Source organism: Brassica rapa, chromosome A03 (genome assembly GCF_000309985.2).
Source record: "Brassica rapa cultivar Chiifu-401-42 chromosome A03, CAAS_Brap_v3.01, whole genome shotgun sequence".
Lineage (NCBI taxonomy): Eukaryota > Viridiplantae > Streptophyta > Magnoliopsida > Brassicales > Brassicaceae > Brassica > Brassica rapa.
In genome coordinates this window covers 22428023-22449971 of record NC_024797.2, presented here as the reverse complement: position 1 = coordinate 22449971, position 21949 = coordinate 22428023, and the positions used below count along the sequence as shown (strand labels likewise).

At 28.7% G+C, this 21949-nt stretch overlaps 2 protein-coding genes, 2 non-coding genes and 1 pseudogene across 4 annotated transcripts; 3 read left to right on the top strand and 2 right to left on the bottom strand.

Moving 5' to 3' along the window:
• Positions 1-19: 19 nt before the first annotated feature.
• TRNAA-AGC lies at positions 20-92 on the bottom strand. Its single transcript has one exon. It is a non-coding gene; the product is annotated as a tRNA-Ala (tRNA).
• A 273-nt stretch (positions 93-365) lies between these two features.
• LOC117133228 lies at positions 366-451 on the top strand (annotated as a pseudogene).
• An 87-nt stretch (positions 452-538) lies between these two features.
• Positions 539-614, top strand: LOC117133265. The gene has a single exon (XR_004457086.1). It is a non-coding gene; the product is annotated as a small nucleolar RNA snoR124 (small nucleolar RNA).
• Positions 615-780: 166 nt separating this feature from the next.
• Positions 781-2146, bottom strand: LOC103860594 (thioredoxin-like 1-2, chloroplastic). Its single transcript, XM_009138224.3, has 4 exons — positions 1830-2146; positions 1562-1747; positions 1310-1474; positions 781-1219 (listed from the first exon to the last, which is right to left on the bottom strand). Exons 1-4 carry the CDS (start codon positions 2043-2045, stop codon positions 998-1000), a joined length of 789 nt encoding a protein of 262 aa, XP_009136472.2. The 5' UTR covers positions 2046-2146; the 3' UTR covers positions 781-997.
• Positions 2147-6707: 4561 nt separating this feature from the next.
• On the top strand, positions 6708-9226 carry LOC103860593 (NAC domain-containing protein 100). Its single transcript, XM_009138223.2, has 3 exons — positions 6708-7999; positions 8084-8361; positions 8439-9226. The coding sequence occupies exons 1-3, from the start codon at positions 7813-7815 to the stop codon at positions 8955-8957; spliced, it is 984 nt and encodes a 327-aa protein (XP_009136471.2). The 5' UTR covers positions 6708-7812; the 3' UTR covers positions 8958-9226.
• The last annotated feature ends 12723 nt before the right edge of the window (positions 9227-21949 follow it).

Sequence of the window (21949 nt, the reverse complement as noted above, 5' to 3'; positions counted from 1 at the left end):
ATTTGGGTTAAAAAAAAGATGGAGATGCGGGGTATCGATCCCCGTACCTCTCGCATGCTAAGCGAGCGCTCTACCATCTGAGCTACATCCCCTTTGATAACCATCCAAATATGTTAGTTAATGTTTTACATACACCCTTCCTCCAAAATCTTCTTTATAAGTACGAGGAACGAACACCCCAAAACCCTTACAGTCTCTGTTCTGTCCTAAACCTGTTTCTTCATCACAATCTTCTTTGAGTACTATAGTTTTTTTGTTTTTTTAAAAGCTCAAGTCTTTTTTTTTCTTCTACTGGGTATCATCTGGTCTTGGTTTTGACGGGTTTTTTCTTTTTTTAATTGTTTGTGAAGTGGATTTGATGGTTATTTGCAAGTGACGATTAAACAGACAGGGACATCAGAAATAAATCTGTGTTGACTTTAGTCTTTAATGGGAATCTCTCTGATGCAATAAACCAACTCTATTTTTACCTTGACTTTTGTTCTGTGTTTTAAACTTATGTTCTGTTTTGATTACGATTGAACGTGTGAAGGCTTTTTACCAATGATGGATTCAAATAATCATCAGATCTGATGTGTAAAAACATATGTGATTACAATCTTGATGCTGAGGTTTAAAGCCTTCAAACATATTTTCCAACAGTTCGACATACTTGGGTTTTCTCCATGTGTTTAGCTCAGATGATTGTGAATCTAAACATTGATTTCAACTCAGATGGTCCTGGAATAGAGATAAGATCTTGGGAACAAGATCCAGATTGTAAAACCAGAACTTTTGTGATGATAATGTAAATTTTGAGGACCAATGATTTGAAACAAAAGCTTGAGATACAGATTAGATTCAATGTCTTGAAGTTTTAAGGCATTGCTACTAGGCTGCTAGTATTGTGAAAGAAATTATAATAACCAACCCTAGAAGCTAAGCAAAACACAATGATACTAACCAATAATCATATATCTACAAATCAATAAGAACCCTGATGGAAAACACCATCTCTTCATACCACCATCTTCTGATGTTGTTCCTCTGGTTTATAGAAGAAGTTGCTAGCTTTTGATGACGACAACACATCTTGATGCACTGTTAATGAGTCCAGATCCATTTTAAGTTCCCCTACTGACGCTAAAGCCATAAGCTCCTTGCTGTCTAAACCTTTTGCTGGCCCGAGGCTGCACCTCTCGCTGCCGTGTTTGTCCAACGCTTTCTTGAACTTGTTGATCTGCGGTTTCAAAGCAACAAAACGAGATTCAATTTTACTACTAATTGCCAATGATATAGAAAAGCTGATTGATCAATGTGATTTGCTTACGGTGGCGATGGTGCAGCTGAAACTACATAGTTTACCCTCTGCTCCTCTATAGAACTTGAAGAAAGGGAGCACATGAACGTTAAGGCCATGACACATTGTTCTAAGCTCTTCTTGATTCACTTTGAGAAACATCACGTTTGGGTTTGATTCAGCCAATTGACAGATCTGGTTATAAACAAACAAAACATAAATCAAATCAACTGAAATGAAAGAAAAAAAGTGGAACTAGTTATTGACTATGCACAAACATACCTTTGGGTGGAGAGATTTGCAGCCACCACAACCAGGAGAGTAGAAATCAAGAACAACTAATCTATCACCAGCGTTAAGCAAAGAGTCAACAAGATGATTAGCAGAGTGAATCTCTAACATGTTGACTTTCGTTGACTTTTCCCACCATCTCATTCCTCTACTCATACCAATTGATGATGTCTTTGTCTGAAATCAAACATTTTTAACTTGTTTAAGAACCTATAAACCAAAACACTAAAGGAAAAAAAAAGAGATGTTTTTTGCTTACAGGAACTACATAGGAAGAAGACAAGGCGGTAAGTGTTTGGTTTGAAGCCATGGGATGTTCCTTCAGATCAATGCTCATAACAGGGGAAAGTTTCGATTTTGATTTGTTTTCCTGAGAAAATGAACAAAACCCAGAAAGCCCATGATCGATTCTAGTCCTGGAGTATTGAGCACCACCACTTCCACAAACAGCTCTGAGAGGTGAAATAGCGTCCATGTCCGTCTACAGGAGAAAGACTCAGAAAATTGCAGAGAGATGAAGTGATTATTGAGATGAAGAAGAAGAAGAGAGAAAGTGCAGAGGTTTTTTGATTGAATGAGAAAAAAAGCAACAAAAGTTGGTCACTTTATTGACCTCTCGAAAGCGAAGAAGAAGACCAATGAGTACAGTTTATGCAGAAACTTGTTGTTCTTATGTTGGGTGGGGTCCTTCTATATCCAACTGGATTCATTATTATTATTGACTTTATCCATATCTATTTTACCTGTTACGTTCGTGATTCGTGCCTATATTTAATTTTTACTTTATTGTAATTAACGCTTATTTGACCGGATTTTTAACTTAAATGTTCTGCTTTAAATTATTGATTGACCGAAACTTGTATTGTGAATTTATCAGTACAGTAGTATTGGATGATACAATGATTATGATAATATTATGATTATCCAGTAAACAAAACAACATTTTATATAAGTTTTTTTTTGTAACTGATTTTTATTTTCCGTATTATAATAGTACTGAGAAGGGGGTAAAATGCATCACTGTCAGGGTCGCCGCATGAAACGTGTTGCTGACTGTGTTTGAGGCTTTTCCTCGTTGGATATGGTCCCACTTGGCTTATTCAAATATAACAGTGGTAATGAATCTTTATTATTGCGAAAGCTTAATTGGAAGCTAAACCATATTCAAATCAAATTAATTGCAGAACTAATTGTTATTTTCTATTTGACTATATAAATTTTGATAAATTCCATTTTCTAAATGCATTGAATTTTTTATTTCTTTTGTTATACATTTTCAAAATGGGATGTATATCTTATTTGAAGAATATATATTTTAAATTTTCATCTTCTGTGATTCAGTAAAACTGGATTTATTTGCATTATCCATGATCTGATTTTTGCAAGATATATAAATATTAAAAGGTTGAAAAAGGGCAGCCCATAGTTTCATAAATTTTTTATTCATTCGGCCGAAATATAGTCCAAGGAATCCAAGAAGCAGCCCACAGCTTTTTAATCCAAAACAACGTATAGAGACAGAACTATATTGTGGCAAATAATATAAAATTATAAACCATTAAGGTACAAAACCAGTCTAATTTTATTTTCTATGTATAGCAATTAGCAACTTTGTTTTATGTTTGTAACTCATGCTATATAGGCTATGTACATCTATGAATTGATTGTTCCAAAGCCCACAATTGAGAGAATATTAGGATCATAAGAGGTATGATTAACAGCCTTATGATTTTATAATTTCAAAACCTGTCATTTCATCAAAGCCCACAAATTGGAGCCCAGTTTTGAAAACTGGTGTGACTTGCCTATCACCGTCTCAACAAGCTTCCTTAATGTATGTTGTATTCGAGAACTTAATGAACTGAACAATGAAATTTAGTGATTTACGTTAGCACATTATTTTATTGCAATCGAAATTCAAATCCATATACTTTTATAAGCATAACTGTGGTGCTGACTAACTTTGAATGTATCCAGACTTGTAATGCTAAGTAAGGTTTTTATGTTGTCCTATACTCTGTCCGTTCCACAGAAATAGTAGCTTTAGATTTTCACACTTTTAATAATAAAATTACAATATCAAAATAATTATATTTTAGTACATGATTTACAAAATTAAATTTTTTATATAATATAATTATTTTAATTAATGGGCAAAAATAAGTAAATAAACTATAAAGTTACACTGAAAATATATAATAATTATATTTATAAATTAAATAAAAATTTCAGAACTATATTTTCATGGAAAAGAGGGAGTTTAGTATAAAAAGAACCGTATTCTCTTTTTGAACACAATATACTATTACAGTGAAATACTAATTGATGATAGTTAAATAGCTTAAAGAATAACTATTAGACGTTTATTACTGATCTGCTAGGGAAATATTAATGAGCGGACCTTGTGGACGGACTTTGGATGCAAGTTACATTGATCTGTTCACCACGGTTGTGAATATGTCCTTATGAATATTCAGGAAAAGATATGTCGTGGACTGCACCCTTTATTCGGAAGTTAGGTATGTGTCTTTAATATACATGGGTTTAACCCTTTTATCAAGAAAAAAGAAAGAAATATTAATGTGTATTTCGTTTTACAATCGAATATAAAAGTCAGAACAAAGAAAAAAATACATCTATGCAGCAAATTACAAATATGCAAACTGCAAAGTGGCTTGGATGCACGAACTGATAATATCTGGTCAACTCAATCATCCCATTGGTTTAATCCTTATTTATCAATACTAATCGGCTCTTAAAGATGTCGACACGTAGCCGTTGCCTTAATTTCGGGAGTGAAGTAAGAAAATAAATATGACGTTGCAGACAGATATAGTAGGACATGTTGTCTACATCTACAAGTTTACAATACAAAATTACATTAACAAATAAAATGCGATGTACGAAGAGTCCGGAAGGTCTTTGCAAACGATGTAAATTGGTACGTGGTCTTGTCTTACTGGATAGTTTCCTTAAATAGAAATATTAGTTGCTATCTTACCACCTAATTTGCAACATTTTCTATAAGCAGATTATTAAATATATTCGAGGACCAAAATGTTTATTCGATCCACTTCTTTCCCCACCATGACATTATTTTATAGATCAATTAAAATTATCATCGACTAGTTTGACATTTTGTGCATATTGCTAGCTAGATTCTTCTAATCTTTTTGTTAGTTGAAGATAAGTAAAAGTAATTTGTTATTGCTAAAAGTTATATGATAACTAGTAAGGGTGGATTAGTTTCTAGTGCGTATAATACTGTTATGGACTTAGAAGAGTAGATGATCTTTCTTTTACTATGTTTAGATAAGTAATTGTCAAAATGCATTGCCACTCTGATTTGCCTAAACTAAAGAGCGTATAACTTTTAGAGATAAGTGATCAGGAATATGCTATAATATTCCCCCTTTTGTCTCTACTATAATTTAGGTCAATTAGTGAAATCCATTTTTAAATTACTTATAGTTGGTGTTTAATAAACAGAAGAGACAGCACCTTTTGTATTATGTAATTTCATTACCTGAAAAGGTGTTAATTCTACAAGAAAAGAAGAAGAAAAGCTTATATATAATACATATAACAGTATAGGCATTAGGCATTTGATATAAACATAGCGTACGTAAAATATGTAAATATTTTTTAGGTATGTGTGTGTATATATGTCTCAGTGTAAATGTGAGTGAATTTCGACCTTTCATTTTTAATATATATGATCATTATATAAAAAATATGAAAGACCATTTTGTATTTTTAGGGTTCCGATCTGAAAATTAAAAAATAAGGTCTGTTGGAAAGTTAACAACAAAAATCTTTCTTTATAAAAAGATAATTTCAAATTGTTGAAAGAAAACTATATGCTAATCGTAAATTTATAATTGTTGCATGAACCATTTTTCTTTTTCCTATAGACTATAGTGACCAAGACGACCGAAACATCTTTTAAGTTACAAACCTCAGCTCACAGTCAACAATCCACAACATGAACCGTTTGTATTTTGCACATGGCATGATCTTCCATCGTGGACTGTTGTCCAGTACTGTTGCATTTAGATTTCGTTCTTCGATTCTGTTTTTTTTTTCTATAGATCATTAAGACATCTTGGCATCTTGCACATGGTATTTTGACGATGTAAATGCTATAACAAAAAAAAAAAGACATGGTATGAACCTAATGTTTCTTTCTTAAAGTTTCTGCAATGTTTTTTCTAAAGAAAGAAAGCATGGTTTTGTTTTGGACGAGTATAGGTTTCTGTAATGCTTTTCTTAAACATATTTTGACGAGTATATGTTTCTTTCTTAAAGCTTCTGTAATGCTTTTCCTATAGAAAGAAGGCATATTTTTCCTATATCACATGTATTATACATGATTGAATTCAAATATATAATAAAACTATAACAAGTATTTGACGATGTAAATAAAATGGACATAATGCGATTATAGGCGAACATCCACTCGAACAGATTGTATGCCAATATTTGGTACCAAATCAGACAGTGTTAGTCATACACCGAACGCACTTCGCTCTTCCAAACAGAATAACTTTTTAAAAAGAATATTATGCATATACTTCTTTTTGACCTTTTCTAAGTGGTTCTTCTAATTGTAATAAAGTATTACAATTTTGACGAATAAGGTAACAAGATTAAAGAACCAATAAGGGCAAGAACATCAAACATCATTTGTCAATCATGCCTTCGTGATTCTTCTTTGGGAAAGAGGGTTTCAAAATTAAACAATTAAAATTAATTATTAAGACTATTTTCTATACTAAGTAATCTATTTACATATATTAAATTAGTTCTGAGTCATGAAAACTTTTTTTTTTTTTTTTTGCTAACCGAGTATTCTGGCCCCACCGAGGTGGTCCAGACTAGAGACCGAAGTGAGCATGGACGCTGCCAGGACGTCACCATGTGGCTCACTGTGTAACGGTCTTCGGTCTCGGATGCTGCAGCCCATATGTAAATTCCGTAGTGGTCAAGACTCGAACCCAGGGACGGGCACTCCAGCTGGAACAAAACTTCGACATTTTATTATTCTTATTTGCTAACATCCACATACTTCTTTACTAAAACTATCTGATCTCAAAAGTGGTTGGATTATAGTTACTTCATGAATAAATTAATTTAATATTCATATACTAAAGGAGTCATACAAGATAATTTATTTATTTTTAAAAGAATATCCACAATAGCGAAATGAGATTTAACGCATATATTACACACTATTAACAAAAATAGAAATAAATATTGATTGATTTGTTTTACATGATATGTATATGCAGATTCAGTCAAAATTCTAAAATATTTATGAGAAAATAACAACAGAATAATACTAGATTAATGTTATCAAAAATGCAATTTACTATTCATGACAAACAAACTGAATATAATTAGTAATTTTCATAAAGTGTGTATATTATCTTGAACTCTAAATTCTTTACTATTTTAAAAAAATTATATCGAACGTAAAGCTTAAACTAGAACTATAAATTCATTCACAAATCACGAACAAAAAAGTTTCCACCATAATAATTCAATAACATATGTGATATTTCTTTGTTACTTATTTCTCTAAAACATAGTCTTTATTCATTGTATTACTTAAACTGACGTAATAGTGATATAAATCATTCGTTGTATTTCTCATAACAATTATAGTAACTATGCTGATGAGTTAGATTAATCAAAGAATCGTAATTATCCGTTCTCTTGTTAATTTCGCATATATCTTTTTATTTCTAGCTCATATGACGATCCAAAAACAGTCCCTTTTCTGTTAAAGTCCAATAATTTATTTTTCAAATTGAAGTAATTTATACGAATATTTAAAAAGCTCAGAAAAAGGTTTTTAAAAAGGGGAAAGTGCTAAAACAACCTACCCAAGTTGCGTTACACACTACGTATCTTTCTCCCCACACACAAAAATGGGGAAATATATTCTTTTTCATTTCCATATTCTACAAAACAATATTTTCGTTTTAATTCTTGTGATTAAGAAAATGAAAACAATGCAATTTTGTTTTTCCAACTCCTTTATAGTTTCATCTGCCCATTTTCCCTTTATATTTTCCTCTTCATATTCCTAACCTTTCTCCCAAACTTCTCTGTTCATCGTTTTCTCTCTCTCTAGTTATAATAAATATCTTCACATACCATTCTCTGAATCCATCTCTCCCATAAAAAATCGTTCAAGATCAAAAAGGGTTTAAGGTTTCTTGAGGAGAGAAAAAAAAATGGAGACGTTTTGTGGTTTTCAGAAGGAAGAAGAACAGATGGATTTACCTCCAGGGTTCAGGTTTCATCCAACGGATGAAGAACTCATAAGTCACTATCTCCACAAGAAGGTTCTTGACATCAGCTTCTCAGCCAAAGCTATTGGTGAAGTTGACTTGAACAAATCAGAACCATGGGAGTTACCATGTAATAGTTCAAGATTATCACGTTTTAACATTTTCTTTTGTATTCTTCTTGAAACCTAACGTTGTGGGTGTTTGTTTCATACAGGGATGGCAAAAATGGGCGAGAAAGAATGGTACTTCTTCTGTGTGAGGGACAGAAAATATCCAACCGGTTTGAGGACTAACCGGGCAACTGAAGCCGGTTATTGGAAGGCGACCGGAAAGGATAAGGAGATTTACCGTGGTAAATCCCTTGTTGGGATGAAGAAGACACTTGTTTTCTATAGAGGTAGAGCTCCTAAAGGTCAGAAAACCAATTGGGTGATGCATGAGTATAGGCTTGAAGGCAAACTCTCTGCTCATAATTTACCTAAAACCGCAAAGGTAACAACAATTACTCTGTTTTTTCTTTCTCTATCTAAAACCCTTTTGTTTGATAATTTTTGTTGGTTTTTTTTCAGAATGAATGGGTGATATGTAGGGTGTTCCAGAAGAGTGCTGGAGGGAAGAAGATCCCTATTTCAAGTCTAATCCGAATCGGTTCACTCGGAACCGACTTTAACCCTTCCCTTATGCCTTCTTTAACCGATGCTTCACCTTTCAACGAGAAAACCAAAACAGAACCGGTTTACGTGCCCTGCTTCTCCAACCAAACTGATCAAGCCCAAGGAAACCCACTTAACTGCTTCAGCAGCCCTGACATTTTCCACAGGATTCCACTCTACCAAACTCAATCCCTCCAGGTCTCTGGTAATCTTCAGAGTCCCATTCTCGGTCAAGAGCATTCGGTCCTGCATGCTATGATTGATAACAACACAAGGCAGAGTCTCAAAGGGATGAGTGTCTCACAAGAAACCGCAGTTTCTACTGACATGAACACCGATATTTCGTCGGATTTTGAATACGGTAAGAGACGTGCTCAAGAAGATCCGTCGTCCTCTGCTGGACCAGTTGATCTTGAACCTTTCTGGAACTACTGAAGAAGATTCAAGAGTCTCGTGTTCACTAATTTACTGTCATAAAGAAAGTAAGAAAACAATTTCACCTTTTAGTCTGGTGTGTCAACGTTTGTATAGATTATTACAATCTCAACTTCCACTATATGTTATACTCAAAAAGAAACTTAAAAATATAATTTGGTACGTGGTGCTTGATAGAGAGCGAGGAGAGTTTATTGGGTACTATTTATCATAATTGATGATAATATATTTACACACCCTAAGAGCTATTGGGTCATTTTACCCTTTTACCATTGGTTTGTTTTTAGTGCTTTGACATTTGAAGTTCAGAGTCTTCAAAAAGTGAAAGTCATTCTTAAAAAGGTTTAGATTTTAATATTTACTTAGATAAATAGAAGTTTACCAATTTCTATATTAACAATCTAGTATAGGTGATAACCGTTGACACATTGTATAATTTGCTTTCGAATGAAAAGAATATGCACCTTCCTATTTTTTAATTTGTAGATGCAGTTCAAATGACTATGGAAACATGGTGATTTGTATTCATTCAAAACAAGAAAAAGAAACATGGTGATTTGTTTTCATTCAAAACAAGAAAAAGAAACATGGTGATTTGTACTAGTATTGACACTGTGTCCATTATCCGAATTCAAATGCTGTAGATTGTGTGGATTATTGACAGAAAAATACAGTTTGAAGAGATCTGCAAATCTTTAGCTACAGTTTAGTTTAATGTGTTTCTCGAAACTATTGTCTCTCAACAGTTTTTATATTTAAATGTATATTTTAGCACTTTAAAATTTTGGTCAAGAACTGAGACCGCTAAGGCGCCTACTTACCATGGTATTCACATCCACTGCAAATTTTGACTTTTAATAATCAAAGAATACAAATTATTTGGGTTCTAACCAATCTTTTTAAAATCGGACCGGATACCAACTCGGTGTAACTACTGGTTCACCGGTCGGAACTGATCAAACCGGGTTTTCTATTTAAAATAAATAAATATATATAATCATATATATACACAATGCTGAGCTAATGCTGAGCTAAAATGTAGTTTTACGTATAATATGTTCTATGTTCTTTTTTATTAATTATATAATACACAGTAACCATAAGCTTAGTTATATATACAGTTAACAAGTGAATATTATATCAATTGAAATTGATAAAAAACAAATGATTGACCATTTAAATTACGTATTTATTTATTTTTACAACTAAAATTCTTAAATTTTATGAATATGGTAAAATAAGAATAGAATATGAGAGTCAAAAAGGGATTTTTTTAACATTTTTCTTTGAAAAATAGAATTAAAAAAAAACAATTAAATAGTAAAAATTAAACACTGATTATGAAATACTAAATTTTAATAACAATTGATAAAACATTAATTATATGTTGATTTCTTCAAAACCGGATTTTGAAGTTTAACTGGGTCACCAGTTTTACCGGTTTTAGACGGTTTCACTGGTTTTTCTCAAATTCGGATTTTAAACTGAACCGGACTCGGTTTCTTCAATGAGTCATGGTCGGACCGGTTCGACCGACCGGTCCGATCTGGTTTTCAAAACACTGGTTCTAACAAGTAGTAATAATGTTCTAAAAGTATTCATAATATTTTAGGCTTGTAGCAATTAATAGTAAGAATGACTAATGAATAATATAATGAACATATACAATATTCATGCTTTCATAAATCTTATAATAATAATCTTAACATTTTTCACCAAAAAATAAATAAATCTCATAATAGATGTCAACAGATAAATATTCATGTTGTTGTTTGGTAGAAACCAGTCTTATTTCAAGCTATACATGTAGAACATATAAACTAAGTCTAATTCTGAGTTTCAGAAGACCACAAAGTAGAGAAAAGATGTTTGATTATATATCAATACTATTAAAAGAGAAGAAGTCTAAAAAAATCTGCCTATAAAAGTTGTTTGGACTCTTTTATTTAATTCATTATTTTTTTGTCTTACCTTAAATTTATACTAACAATATGTTACCATATATTTCTCTAACAATAATTTAGTCAATTCTTTTATTTATTTAAATCTCACTCCTAAATCCTAATCATTACTATTACTATATTTATTATTTTGATTTTTAATCGTAAAAGCATTGAAACTAATGTTTTATATTATCACTTTTATCATATAATATATGATTTAAAGCAAGATAAATTACAAGACATATATGTGTACATTTTAACTTCCTCTTTTATTTATAATAAAGTAATCATATCATATATAAACTTTTTCACTAAAATCTCATATCATATACTAAACTTTCAACCGTCTATAGTTTGATAATATTTTCATATTTAAAAATGATTTTTCTGAATATTCATGCTACCTTCACAAAAATGAAGAAATTCATTGGTTCTATTAAAGCTAACATGACTTCACGATATCAGTATTGATTATTCAAGATTTTGAAAATTATTTGTTTAGATATTATAATTTTATATACTTTTCACTTAAAACGAATCAATACTATTAAAAATGAAAGAGTTCTAAAAAAATCTAATATAAAAAAGTTGTTGGAGTTATGTATAACTATTTATTATTTTTCTGATAATACATTAATCATTCAAAACATACAATATTTTAAATATTTTTAACAGATCTTAATATTATTTCTTATGATACCTTTACTTAGAAAAATATTTCATCAACCATGTTTTTGTACAATAACGTTGAAAATCTATATCAAAAGGTTGTTAGACCTGATATGGACGTAATGAGTCCACATCTGTTCGGGTATTTAAGATCCTAAAAAAATTTGAAATATATGAAAAATCTGAAAAATATCCAAAACACGAAAAGTATTTGAAACTCCAAACAAATACCAAAAAAATTCAAATACCTAAAAATTTAAAATTTTATTCAAAATCTGACACGTTGAACTGAAAAATACCCAAAAATTTATCCAAATACCCAATTTTTTTTTTTAATTTGAAAAATTTACCTGAAATCAAAACTCTAATCGTAAACCAAAAACTTAAAAACAATATCCATAATACCGGAAACATATTCGGAATATCCAAATATACCTAATAAACACATATTTATGATCGGGTCTAGGGTAGGACCCGGACTCAAACAAAGATCTGCAGGTCAAAAAAACCCAATAGGTTATCTTCTCTGGACCTGAACTAAACCTATAATTTTGGGTCGGTTCGGTTTGTTTTTTTGATCCGGATATAATTCTCATGTCGAAAAAAAACTTACGTAAAAGTGTACATATAAAATCTCAAATAAACTAATTTGTAGATTATATAGCTGTTAAAAATTATGTTTTTCGATATAATAAAACTTTTTATTATAATATAATCCAACAACTCCGCGATTTCCAAGCGCGGATCAAAATTTAGTTTACTGTTAAAAGACATCAAAGTAGAGTTTAAGGTTTATATATATATATATATATATATATGTATATATGCATCTCTTATGTGGTTTATTAAGATTTCGGGAATGTGTAAAGTGAAACACAATTTCCATGAACATAAAACCTAAATTTACGTAACGTATCAATTAGTAGAGTTTCAAAAGTATCCCGTTTCTAATACTACTGGAAAAAGCATGTGAGGAGAAATAGAATATATATAAAAAATCTAATTAAGGTTTACAATATCTTATATCAGTTTTATTATTAAATAGGCCTTGGAGTTTTAGTAAGAAACTACGTTGTATATTATAAAAGGGTTTTTAGTAATTAAACCCCTCAACTAAAGATGAATCGTAAAAAAAACCCTCAACTAAAAATCCTGTGAAATAAACCCTCAACTTTAGTTCCGTTAACATATATTACCCTCCGTCTAAAAAACCGTTACGGAGGGTGACATATGTTAACGGTTTATAAGTTGAGGGTTTATAATGTTGAAAACTTAGTTGAGGGTTTTTTTTACGATTCAAAAATAGTTGAGGGGTTTCATCACTAAAAGTCATTAAAGGGTTTTTAAGTTATTTATTATCCATTTATACATTGTTTTAGATTGATTTGTAAGCCTTTAAAACTAATTTATATTTTTAATATATTAATCTATTATAAAATTAATTTATACATCCTAAATTAATAATTTTCAACACGATTTATAACTTATTATAACTTCAAAATATTAAATTATTTGATATTTGGCAATAGTGATATAAAAAAATTGTGTGTTTATATCGTCATTTTCAAATATCAAATAATTGAAAGTTTCTAAGTTATATTAAGTCTTAAGTAGTGTTGAGGATAATTCATCCATGAAGTCAATCTTTCTATTTGGAGTATGACGTACTTTTTCTTATTTTCATTATTTTCATCATGAGGCTTATACTTTCCTATTTTCCTATATTGTTCTTGATTTATTGTATTACTTTATGTTTCAAATATATTATTGATCAAGAAAATAAAAATATAATGTAGTTATTCAGAAATCAATGAGAATAAAAATAATCATGCATTATTTTGGAGGGGGAAAAATATGAATCGGATGACAGAAATCATGAAAATAGGAAAAAGTGCGTCATACTCTAAATAGAAAGATTGACTTCATGGATGAATTATCTCGACACTACTTAAGACTTAATATAACTTAGAAACTATAAATTATTTCATATTTGACAATGACGATATAAACACACAAATTTTTTTTATATCACTATTGCCAAATATCAAATAATTTAATATTTCAAAGTTATAATAAGTTGTAAGTAGTTTTAAAAATTATTAATTTAAGATGTATAAATTAATATACAAATATATTAATGTATTAAAATTTATAAATTAGTTTTAAAGGCTTATAAATCTTAAAACAATGTATAAATGATAATAAATAATTTAATAATATTTAATGACTTTTAGTGATAAAACCCCTCAACTAAAGATGAATCGTAAAAAAAACCCTCAACTAAAAGTCCAGTGAAATAAACCCTCAACTTATAAACCGTTAACATTTGTTACCCTCCGTCACGGTTTTTTAGACGGAGGGTAACATATGTTAACGGAACTAAAGTTGAGGGTTTATTTCACAGGATTTTTAATTGAGGGTTTTTTTTACGATTCATCTTTAGTTGAGGGGTTTAATTACTAAAAACCCATTATAAAACAATCTTTGTAATTATATAGGAAATTAAACTAGGCATATATGATTCGAAGAAAATAACTATATGATATAAATATATAATAACAATAATAATTTAACTTTTAAAATGTTTATATTTCGCATTTTCTCAATCTTCTTGCATTCGTTCCATGACGGATCTATTCCGTTATAAAGCTGTTATGCGTGATTCTTGAAATTTGTGTGTATTGTCCATATGTATTACGTACCACATCTTTTTATTTTTTAATATATATATATATATATTCTATCATGCGACACCATATGTTCTTATGCTGCAATATATAAGGAATTTGAATTTAATCATTGATTTTAAAATTTTATGGGGGGGGGGGGGGGGGGGGGGGGGGGGTTTAATTTTCAAAAAAAAAAAAAAGAAAAGATTTTTATGGGTGAGAAGAATACATGAGCATCACAAGAGTCGCCAAATTCGAGTATTAACACTGCGAATCTCTTTGTGACAACCCGCCTTTTGGGTCCCAGGCTCACAGCGCTGCAGAACACCGACCCCAACCTCTCTATTATGAGTTCTCTCTAACTCCATAATTAAATTGTTGGTGAGCCTCGAACCCATGACCTCACCCTTTAACAGCATTGCCACTGGACAAGCTGTCACCAATTGATCTGCAGTTCAGTGGAAATGCTGTGAGCCGGATTCCGAGTGAGCGGGATGGATTGTCACACTCTTTCTGGCTAGAATGATTTACTGATGTTTATTGAAAGGTATCATATAAGTATATAACCATTAAAATAACTAATTATATGATTTAAACTCGCTGAAATAATGATCCATATCCTTTATTTCATAACACAATTCGAATTACCAAACAAAAGGCGAGGAGAGGTGGGAGAAGCACGTGATGGTATGATCATAACTAGAAATGAGATAAATTGAGTCCCACACGACATCTTCCTTAACCCATCTTTTTAACATTTGTCTTTTCTTTCGAATTTTGATTTACATTTTATCCCCCTGTTCTCATTTTCTATTGATTTTTTTTCTTTTTTTAAACGATTGTAAAATTTTATTCAATCAAAATTTTAATTACATCAAGTGCTACTGTTTTGTTATTATTCTATTAATTTTCTGTTCGTTATTATTCAATTCTTGGTACATATAAGATATTAATTAGATTTGGTTTTGTGGTAGTCAGTCCACTATGTAAAATTAATTGCGTTTTTCTAAGGAAATCGACCGGATTTATCGGAATATATATATATATATATACTATTAAAAGAGAAGGAGTTTTAAAAAATCTACATATGAAAAGTTGTTGGACCCTTTCATTAGACTTAACTATTTTTTTGGTCTCACCTTATATTTCTCTAACTATGCAATAATTAATTACCTTATATTTCTCTAACTATAAAATAATCAATGCTCTTATTTATTACTCAACTTATTATGATACACCAAAAAATTATACATAACTCCATTATACTAAAATATCATCTTACCAAAACATGTCTCATGAATCCGTAACCAAAACGTGACTGGTAAATTTAAATACCAAAACTATATTGTTCCTTGGTGCCACCAACTTTTCAATATTTCACACTATCATTTATTTTTTGACCAAAGGTTTCACTCTATCATTTTTTCGTTGATTGAAATGTGGTTTTTCAAATGAATATGTTAACCTTTCTGAAATATTTATCTACAAGGCTTATACATCATAGATTCTCTTTGAATAACACTTCTAATAATTTTGACTATATTTTAAAGGAAGTTATTTTGCATACAGTTTAACAATTTATTCTAAATATATTGTTAGAGATTATTTTGTGTACTTTAGTTTAACAGTATATTCTAAATATATTGTTATGATGATTTTTGATAAGAATATTTTATATAGATAAGAATTTATAACATCTATATAAAACTCTTTATTTTTTATCATACCATTAACTACAATAACTATAAATAATTTAAATATTTTAAATATATCCTATTATTATTATTTCTCATTATGTATGATACACTTCTCTAATTATTTTTCTTATTATCATCCAATGTTATTGTTGTTATTCAATAACGTTATATACATCATATATTATGCTCAAAGATGGATATATAATATTTAGATATCAATTATTAAAATGAAAGCATATATCATAAAACATATTATATCATGTCATCTAACATTATATAATTCTAAATAATTACAAAATCAAATTTAATAAAAAAAACACTTTAGCCAATCATTTGTTAAAACAAAATTATATATATTTACGCTAAATTATTTTTTATTACGTTAATATATTAGAAGTTTCATTCATCTCTTAAAATATTATTGAAGATTTTTTTTCCTACCATGTCAACCAAATGCCGGGTCACACTTGATTGCATGTTTTTTCGAAGTTTGCATGCTTTAAATTAACGAGTTTTCATTAAATCTAAACCAACTTATGTACAAGTCATCGTGTTTACTGGTTCGAAGACGGGTCCAAACTTTATATAAAAGTATTGTTCTCATCTAATTGAAAATAATTTATTTTAAAATAATAGACGCACTGAGTCTGATCAATCCATATAATGTTTTTGAAAAAAGTAATCAAATGATTAAAAATATAATTACATTAACAAACTAAATAAAAATAATATTTTTTGATAGAATAAAATTTTGTAACATAATAATGTATAATAAGACTAAAATACTAATTCATATCATATATTTTTATTAACTGAAAAATAATCCGCGCTTTTAAGCGCGGGTCAAAATCTAGTATATCATTAAAAGGGGTCAATATCAACTGTTATCGTTACATTACAAGCTACATTTTGTAACACTCCAATTTTTTCAATGAAATAATGGTTCGATTCGAAAGGCTTAAACGCAGTGGGGAAGCCAGCTTTTTAGGAGGAGTGAGTGTCATATGACCTATGTGAGTTTTATATATAAGAAAATACTTGTACTATTCTAAATACTGGAAAATATTGCAAAATTAGTTTATTGATCTCTATAATATATGTTAATTATGAATTTAATCCACCTTAGAAATTTAGCTAGTTCTGTAATGGCTTACAAATATAGATTTAGTTATATTAAAATATTCATAATTTAGCAGTTTTTTTTCATTTTCTTATTGTTAAGCATGTTTACCTCAAGAAAAACAAGCCAATTTTACCAAAGCCCTTTATAGCCAGTTCCCAAACTTAAAGAACACTTACATTAAAATTTTGTATTTTTCTACTTTGGGCTGCGTATATCTTAAAATATTACGTTCACAACTAATTGCGGGTTTTACATGGATACGTATACGCACGTGTCATAATTAGATGTTAATTGTTCACCAGTTTATTTCCACTTACAAACCAAATGTTAGTTCATGTTTCTTCCTAATCTATTAATCATATAAGCTCGGCAAGAACAAACGAGATTTTGTTTTTCCTTTCAGATAAAAATGATATGAACCCTTCATCCACTAATGAACTTAGTAAAATGATAGCGAAAAACTCCACTTTAGACCTACATAATACTTATGCATCTAATATCTATAGTTATTAGATGATTTTCAAAATAGTGTTTCTGTTGTTTTGACCATTTCTATGTAATAATCATAAATTATTAGATGTTGAAACTCAAACCATATAGGAAACATTAAAATCTAAAACTAAACGCTAAAAGCTCAACAAAACCATCATGTCCCACGAAATGGGAAATCACGAAAGTTAGCCGTGAATGAAACAAAATAGTGAAATACCAAAGATGTAAACTTAACCATATAAGTGGGTATCAATTATCATCACACAATATTAATCAAGAACTCTTAACTTATTTAAAATGTATCCTTATCTTCATATGCAAGAATCAAGAACTCCATCGTTGATAATAGGGCTAGCCCGAGGTCAATACAAATTGGCCCACTCAGTCACTGGATCATTACGTATGTAGTTGTACATACGCAAAACAAAAATAACACTAGTACTAACAGGCCCGGTTCTATAGACTTCACCTAAAGGCTAAATCGTATCTTTTTCTCTAAATTACTATACTAATTTACACCGCTCAAGTTTTACTTTATCTAATCTCTATTCAAAGAGCCTCTTTAAACTACCCCTTAGTTTTGCAAGTTATTTACAATAGCATGCCACTGAAGTTATTAATTAACCTATTTTTTATGATTGTCATTTCATCTTTAATTAATGCAAATTCCAAAATCAAATTCTAACTAAAAAAATCATGGAAACAATAATTCATAAATCTAACTTTTAGTATTATTTGTCTTTTCCTATTTTATTATATATATATATATGTGTGTGTGTTTGGAAATAATTAATTATATATATATATCATAATTAAATACATATTAATTAACTTACCTTTTAGATTATTTTCTTTTTAATTATCTATCTAGCTTTAAATAGTCAATGAACAATATTGTTTTAAAAGCTATATAATTATATTTTTATTATATATAAGTAATAACTAAAATAAAAATCACATAAAAATAACGATTTATATAATATATAGATCAATATATAAATATATTATGTTACATATATTTTCATATAAATAATAGTCCAATGTAAATTTAGTATGATGAATGCTGGAAGTAGAAAATATATAGCACCATATATTTTTAAAAATAAAAGTACATTTGAACCATAAAAAATACATTTGTAAGGATATACAGATCATATTCAAAAAATATTACTGATACAATTGATGGTTTATAAGATAAACATGTTTAGAAAGGTCATACTAGACAATTATTTAAACGGACAAATTTTAAAATATAGATTATCGTTTATACAAATAAATATTTATAAAAATAAAAATAAACATCCGCGCGGATCAAGCTCTAGTTTGTTTTATTTTAGAAAACAGTCAAGAAACACTATTAATATTTTTTCTAATGGTTTTCTAAATTTTTTTGTACCAATTAGAATTGTACATTATATATTAGACGTTATATATTATATATTTGATATTATTTGTTCAGGACTCCATTTCGTGAGAAGATTACACAAACAAATAAAAAGTATATCTGAGAGAAAATCCGTACAGATGATTATTAAAGGCTTAAAGCAACGGTCATCTCACATTTTTTTTTTGTAACAGTATTTATAAATCACAGCAAAACCACATTATGACTGTGGATGTGGATGCAGATAAAGTGCAGTATTAATGCAGTTTACTAATTATGCAGATCCATCTGCATTTTTTTCTCATTCATCATTTTAATTGGAGAACAAATAAAAATTATAAAATATTTAAAAATCTGCATGCAGAATTGCAGATTAATGTTGTTCAGTAAAATATTTAATCTGCAAAACTAAGAAAAATGTGTTGGGTAATATGCAGATCACCAATACATGTAAGTTTGTTATTTTTCTTCCTATTTATTTCTTATTAATAGTTTTATGTATTTAACTTATTTCATTCAGTTTTAATTCAACCAAAAATTCCTCAAAATTATAGTTTAATATTTATCAATTTATATTTTAATTTAATATATTTATAAATCAAAAAGTTATTTTAAAATAAATTTATATTTATATAGAATAAAATATATTGTACTATATATATATATATTGTTCTTTCATATATATTATAACGTTTTTTGTTAACATATAACACATGAATGGATTTTATATATTTAAAATATTTTTTTTATAAAATGTTTCTTTTTAGTTAAAATAATAATAATAATCGTTTATATAATAATTTGGACATTCATATTGGTTTTGTAGATATGTTTTCAGACTTTTCACCTGTTTGGGTTCAGTTAATAACATTTTCGGTTCGGATATATTTTATAACCCCCTACAAAACCCATTCATGTATTTTTTTTACATTTTGGACTTGGTACAAGTCAGTTTTTTCGGTTCGGGTTCGGTTTCTAATTAACGTCTTTGGATTTTAATTGGATTTTAATTTGGACGATAAACTAATTAAAGGGAAATGAAATACTCTTTGTCATTTTAATGAATTTTATATAATTTTTAAGTTTTAATATATTTATTAAAATGATAAAAAAAAATTTGTTTTACTTTTTTTTTGTTGTAATTGTGTTTACCTTTTATATAATGTTTAACTTTTTTGTATTTATTAAACTAATAAAAATATTGATAAGAATTTGTATTTTTTTTGTTTTAGATATTTAATTTACAAAATTATTTTTAACATTTGGTTTAATACACTAATTCGATAAATTAGCTAATCAGTTAGATCTGCATTTATTCTGCATAATCTGCATGATCTGCATTTGTTATGTTTGATCTGCGTTTTTGGTTTGATCTGCGTTTTCTTGAGATACCATTCGAAGCTTATATTCCCCTAGACACAATCATCTAAACACAATCATCTGACATCTTCGTTCTTGAATTATTTGTTTTGCTTCGAGAGAATCATATCTAGACCATCCTCGTCTGTTCGATCAATCAAAGTCGATTATCATCTTGTTTTCTAGTGAACCAAAACCTGCAGATTATATAAATTGAAGATTTTAAAAGCACAACTTTTCTTAATAGCATAAGGTAAAATATAAATTTATGTACGATAATGTCTATATTTATTTAAGAATGACAAATGCAAAACCACATGACTTTTATCATAGACAGCCCCCACCTTCCATCATTTCATTGTTTTTTCATTTTTTGTTTCCATCTCAAAAGGAAACCTTGAAGGTGTAACCACATGACACACATTTCGTTTCATTGATTTTCTTTAGCCAAGCCAAATTCACTCATTATGTATATATATTATTGCAATTTGATTAATAAACCAACAGGGGTAAACGTGTTCTTGTGTGACTGAAACATTGTCTTCTTTAAAATAACCAATAAATCAAGTGGTAATGATTTAGTGGTAAAGTACTTGATGACAATATGTAAATTTGCTTTTTTTCTTAATTCCCTTTTCACTAAAAACACGATTTTATCTGTTTAGGCTATCAAAAGCTATATTTACCCTGCTAAAAGTTAATCGAATAAGTATCTTTTGGTATTGTTTAGAAACATACATACCATTATAAATAAGAATTGTTTTAAAGAAATGGATAGCATTATAAAAAAATACTTCTTTTTATTTACACATTCAGTCATTACATTTACAATAAATTAAACACTTCTTTTTTATATTTCTTTTTATTTACAGATTATGCCACTACATTTAAAATAAATTTTAATTAATTAATTATAATTCTAAAGCTTATCTAACCAACTCAATATTCATATATCGACGTTTATTAATATTGTACGAATATTAACTAAATCGAATATATTATAGGGAAATAACAAAACTTGAAATATATAGTATATATTATATTAAAAAAATTAAATATAGTGTTACCTTTTTTTAGTATTACCTTATTTAATTTAGTCAAATGTAAAAATTTTGAGCGATCAATTTTAAAGAAAAAAATATCATAAAATTAATAATAATTTATAAAAAAACTAATGCAAAAAAAAACTAAAATTATAAGTATGTTGTTTCATTTTAAAATAAATTAATAATAAAACAATAGGTTAATATATAAATAGTACAATTACATCAAACTACATCAAGTTATAAATTTTTTAATATAATATTATGTACAAATAAAAAATTATTATCAAACATCTATATTATAATATAATATATTTTACTCTATATGTCAATTACAAAACATAAAAAATATACATGAAATTTGTTTTACAAAACTAGCGGTTTATGAGTTTACGTTGAATACAAAAATCAAACACTGCACGGGGAAGCAGATCAAGTTCTAATCTAATCTATTAAAACTGAAGTACCTTTTTGTACTGTTTTGAAACATGGATATCAATACAAATAATAATTGTTTAGAAACATAAGTAGCAGTATAAAAAAAAAGTATGATGTCCTTTTACTAATTTCATTAACATAATTACATTAATTATCTTTCTATATTTCACTCAAT